The sequence below is a fragment of the Sphaeroforma arctica genome, assembly GCF_001186125.1.
Source record: "Sphaeroforma arctica JP610 unplaced genomic scaffold supercont1.773, whole genome shotgun sequence".
In the NCBI taxonomy this organism is placed as follows: Eukaryota; class Ichthyosporea; order Ichthyophonida; genus Sphaeroforma; species Sphaeroforma arctica.
The window spans coordinates 9,521-15,352 of NW_014039785.1; the positions used below are offsets into that span (position 1 = coordinate 9,521).

At 41.8% G+C, this 5,832-nt stretch overlaps 2 protein-coding genes across 2 annotated transcripts in view; both read left to right on the forward strand.

Moving 5' to 3' along the window:
• The window catches only part of SARC_08519 (hypothetical protein), a 3,570-nt gene extending 365 nt beyond the window's left edge, over positions 1-3,205 (forward strand). Inside the window, exons 2-4 of the mRNA XM_014297501.1 lie at positions 1,345-1,532; positions 1,724-1,793; positions 2,653-3,205. Of these exons, the coding sequence (XP_014152976.1) occupies positions 1,345-1,532; positions 1,724-1,793; positions 2,653-3,010 (616 nt within the window). The 3' untranslated portion in view covers positions 3,011-3,205. The remainder of the gene's footprint in view (positions 1-1,344; positions 1,533-1,723; positions 1,794-2,652) is intronic.
• Positions 3,206-4,249: 1,044 nt separating this feature from the next.
• SARC_08520 (hypothetical protein) lies at positions 4,250-4,753 on the forward strand (the record flags this gene model as incomplete). The annotated part of the gene is made up of 1 exon (XM_014297502.1): positions 4,250-4,753. One exon carries the CDS (start codon positions 4,250-4,252, stop codon positions 4,751-4,753), a length of 504 nt encoding a protein of 167 aa, XP_014152977.1.
• Positions 4,754-5,832: the final 1,079 nt, after the last annotated feature.

Below are 5,832 nucleotides of genomic sequence, written 5' to 3' on the forward strand. Positions count from 1 at the left end.
ATATATATATATATTTATATATTTGTATATATATAGAACATATATATTTATATATATATATATATATATATATATATATATGTGCATATTCACATACATATACATATAAAAATACACATATTACACATATATATGTGTATGGATATATATAATCTATATTCTTATTGATATTTATATTTATATATTCATATATATATATATATATAATTGAAATATATTAGTAGATAGATATACGTATTCATGCTTATCGATATATACTCATACTCACTTGTACTCGCTCACATACATACATACATATATATATATGTCTATTTGTATTTATATATGTATATGTAATTGTGTTTACAACATGTATAGATTCAAGCACACACAGGCACACAATCACATACACACACACATATTTATATATATGTGTCTATTTGTATTTTTATATGTATATGTAATTATGTATACAACATGTATAGATACAAGCACATACAGGCACACAATCACACCCACACACATATATATATGTGTCTATTTGTATTTATATATGTATATGTAATTATGTGTACAACATGTATAGATACAAGCACACACAGGCACACAATCACACACACACACATATATATATCACACACACATATATATATATCACACACACATATATATATATCACACACACATAAATAATTGTATTCACACACACACATATATATATATATATATGAGTGTCATCGTATGTATGTTTATTTGAGTTATTATTTGTATATAACATATACTTCTACTGCTACTGCTACTGATATATATGAACATATGTGCACACACATATATATACATATATACATACACACACATTTATTTATATGTATGTATGTATGTACCAATATATATATATATATATACATATACACGCATGTATATATACATAGATTTATGTTTTACAATATACGAGTAAGTAAATGTTAATGTTTATATGTATATTTGTATCTTTTTGTGGGTGCGCGTAAGTATATTAAAATGAATAAAAATAGGTATACATAATCATACTTCTACTTTGCCTTATTCATATAAACATGCGTGTACACTCACACAAATAAACGCACACGCATATATATATTCATAGATCTATATATTAGACCAGACTATAGACAATATAAATTTATATATTAGACCGGACTATAGAGAATATATATGTAATTATATTTATATGTATGTATGTGTCTATGTATATATGGATATATATATATCTATACGCAATAATACGTATTTATTTATATTTTATATTTGCTTGTAATATCTTTTTACACACTTAGTTTGAAGTAAGCACCTCTTGCTGACCTTCATAACCATTCTTTTCTTCAGGTCTTGGACACGCGTATGGGTTAATGTAGATAACGGGAACACACCGGGTGTAGTGTTCAATGGCACAGCTCCGGCTTTAGGCACTCCAGGGTACCTATATCCTTCACACTTTGGTCTATGGACTGGTTGTTACGATCTCACAGCAACTGGCGAACAATGGGGATGCGCCTTCATCTCCGGCGCCTGCAGTAAGTGGTGCAATGATTTGTTTTATAACGCGTTTATACCGCCAGGTATATCCCTACTGCTCCGGCCATGGTGAGTAATTTACTGAACATGGATACGCATGTACCTGTTACCCTGCCCTGTCCCTATTTTTTATATCTGACATTTCATTTTACCTGGAACTCGCTCCTTTAATCCACCTTCGCCCCGGTAGATACGAACATCTGCTGGTGGGTCGGAAACACGCTCTTCTGCTCGACTGACCGATACGACGCCATTGACTCGTAAGTACTTCTCCGTCTACTGTCGTGGGTATAGCTATACTGAAAGGGTTGTCGTTGATATAGTGTGCAGATGTTACAACTAATAGTCTCTGTTGAAGAGGTGTAAGTACTTCTCCGTCTACTGTCGTGGGTGTAGCTATACTGGAAGGGCTGTCGTTGGTATAGTGTGCAGATGTTACAACTAGTAGTCTCTATTGAAGATGAGGTGTCAGTACTTCTCCGTCTACTGTCGTGGGTATAGCTATACTGAAGGGGCTGTCGTTAGTATAGTGTAAAGATGTTACAACTACTATTGAAGTTGAGGTGTAAGTACTGATCTTACTTGTGCAGTATAAGTTTTGTACATGTATGTCTGTGTTCTGATTTGTATATAGCTATACTGAAAGGGCTGCCCTATAAGTTTTGCGCGTGCTGTATTGCTAGGTTTCAGTGTTTCACAAGTACCGGCTTTGATCTGCCTAGGATCTTAGTATTGTCCCTCATTTGTCATTGTGTAGTGGGGTTGTACGTGGGTGTGTGTGTTCTGAAGTGTATCCATGTACACAATTAACACTGGAATGCACGCGATATGAAATAAACCACGTCACATGTGATGCTCCTCACTTCGATTGTGAGCGTTTGTACTTGCGCGCGCGATTGGAAGACGGGTTTTAATATTTGTAGTTAGAAGGCGGGCTACAGTATTTGTAGTTAAACCGTGGCAAACGTATACTCCGATAGGACTCCATACACACCTCTACTTCCTGTCCATATACACACTTCTACTTCCTGTCCATAGTACATTCTGTGCTACACAATACCTCATACCACACAATATTATACGCATCACTCATATTATACACTTGCTTCTCTACCCCAGGTGCGGAGCATACGTATCCGCTCGGGTTTTCATAACCCTGGCTCTGATCGCCCTTGTCGTTGCCATGGTGATGCTGGCTTCAGGGTTGAAGTACGCCATAGCCGACCACGCCTCAGTGGGGTGCTTGTGGGCCACCCTGGTCTTCCTGTCTATCACCTGCGGTACCTTTGTCGGTGGTGTGTATAAGGGTACGGGGGTAGGCCCAAACGGCAGCTATAGTGTGCAGGATGAGTTCTCGCTGGATTGGAGTTTCATACTGTTTGGCATAGCCTTTGGCATGACCTTTGTGGCGGCGGTAGTGACCACAGCGCTGGCGTTGGTGGTGGAAAAACATCAGCAAACGGTCGATGAATACTGAGTAGGACGGCAGCGATAACAGCCAAATATGCATTTAAAATAAACATCCAAGCAATCCAATAGTAAGAAAGATAGAGGTGCATTGGTGTGGGCGTAGTGATAAGCATATTAAATAAACATCCAAGCGATGCAATAGTAAGTAAGATAGAGGTGCATTAGTGTGGACGTAGTAATAAGCATATGAAATAAACATCCAAGCGATGCAATAGTAAGATAGAGGTGCATTAGTGTGGACGTAGTAATAAGCATATTAAATAAACATCCAAGCGATGCAATAGTAGGATAGAGGTGCATTAGTGTGGGCGTAGTAATAAGCATATTAAATAAACATCCAAGCGATGCAATAGTAAGATAGAGGTGCATTAGTGTGGGCGTAGTGATAAGCATATTAAATAAACATCCAAGCGATGCAATAGTAAGTAAAATAGAGGTGCATTAGTGTGGGCGTAGTGATAAGCATATTAAATAAACATCCAAGCGATGCAATAGTAAGTAAAATAGAGGTGCATTAGTGTGGGCATAGTAGTAAGCATATTAAGTAAACATTCAAGCGATGCAATAGTAAGTAAAATAGAGGTGCATTAGTGTGGGCATAGGGATAATATTATTTATTTCAAAAATGGCAATAAGCATATTAAGTTAACATCCAAGGAGCCTGTTTTCACTGCTGCAGGTTTGGTGCCTTCCTTGTTTCGTCAGCAGATTCAGGACTTCGATGCTCTTGTCTTAAGCTTCTTCTCGACTTGTCTGCAAGGCAACGGGCGTATGGCCTTTATCATCATTTTCACCAGCATCGGAGGCTTTGCAGCTTTGAACTTCCTCCTCGCGATGTGCTACCATGGCAGAGATGTTCGTCGGCGTCCTAGCCGTCGCAGCTATGTCAAGCGCAAGTATGGCAAGGCATTGGAGGCGTTTGGTTCTCGTCTAAGCGTACCGTCGACGGAGACGTAGCCGTTCACTGTCCCGGAATAGCTTTGTGGTGAGCGATAACGGAGCTACCTCTGACCGGAGCCGTCGGAGCGGGAGTGAAACTCCCAAACATAATACTTGTCACATATGTGGCAAGAACCATTATAGGGTTGATTGCCCACAACGAGTGGCTCCGGCGGGGGCAGCGGCTGCCACTGCCAACAAACGTAAGAAAGAGCAGAAGTGACGGTGCGAGGAGGGGCCTACGGTGCCGTGCTTGTTGGGCGATAGTGAACCGTAGGTCTACTGTGATTCGGGGTTCTATCCGTCCATGATGCTTCGCTCTGTGGCGGAGCGTGAAGACCTGGTGTCGGGTGAGGTGGAGCAGAATGTGCTCCAGGCTTATGACAGCTCGCTGAAAGCGTCTCCTTCCGAAATGGTGGATACTACTCTATTGATACAAATTTATTTTAAGGAAACGGGAGCGCTGGACTGTTTTCTGACAGAGGAGATCAAGTTTTACGTGGTGGACGTGGCTCCCCCGTGTCGGGATAATATATTAAACTATCTAGCCCAGCGAGATAATTTATTACACAGTTTATGGGACACCTCGACGGAGCCGCCGACCTTTCACATGGCGGTCAGAGCGTCCGTTGTGGTGGCCTCTCTCATCTATACAACCCCCGAGACAATATTCAATATGGAGCTGCTCCCTTATCGCGAGGAGCATATTACAAGCTCGGTTTATGACTTCTCTGGCCTGGATGAGCTGGCACGAGGTATTGGGGTGCCGGAGGAGGAGTTGGCTGACATAAAACGTCACTGGGAGCAGTGAGCTTATGAAAAAGCCAAGCCCCACGAGCTTTCGGTTGGTGAAAGGTTTTTTTATACCTATGCGTCCTAATGCTATTATTGAACGCAGCTAATTCAAAATTAGGGATCCCATTAAGATGGGTGTGAAGCAGCGCGGTATTATACGAAAGACGACGGACAAGAGCGGCTGGCTGTCGTCGAACATATTGGCCGAGAAGGTGAAAGGAGTGCCCTTGCTAGAGGATAAGGACCGCCGCATGTGTCAAGCCTACGTTGGGTTGAACAAGTGGTCGGTGCCTGATAATGCAAACATGCCGTCGGGGGAGGAGCTGCGGCTGCATATCAGCAATGTACTTCCCCATATTTATTTTTCACGACGGACCTTTGATTCAAATTTTCGCCTCCGAAACGTAAATCTCGGAGACCAGTAGGTCACCAGTGTAGAACTGAATCCCACTTTCAAAAAAACCCACAAACCCCACCAAAACGTTGACTTGAAATTTGGATTTTCAATCAAAACAAAAAACAAAATCCAGTAGGGAGTCTAGGGACCCACAGCCCCACATCCGCGAAAAATGTCGGGCCAGGCCGAATCCCCAATTGAGACGTTCGTCCCCAACGACTCCTTACCCAATGACCAATGGAAATTGGACATACAAAAATCTATCACAAACCTCTCTGCCCAGGTCAGTACTCTACAGGCCAATCTCAATCAAATTTTGGGACCGGCTCTAACAACCCCGAACAATAATGGGCCCATCTCCAAGGAGCCTTTGACTAATGACCAATGGAAATCAACCATACACCAAATGCTCACTAACCTCTGTGCAAAAAGAACCAACCTTGAATCCGAACTCCGGGACCTTAAATCCCAAACCCATGCACCTATAGATGAAGGCACGCCCGACACTTTCCGATTTGGCTCCACAAGCCCGCCTGCTCCTCCTGCAAAAAGACCGCAGTCACAGGCGCCCAATAGCAGCAGTGAGCCTCCCAGCTACCGCTCAAAAGTGGACAAACCTGCAAAACCGAGCCCTAAAAAAACGCCCGACCCCACCAGCTTCTCAGTCCCAATCGCAGCCGCCAGTACCCGAACTCCTT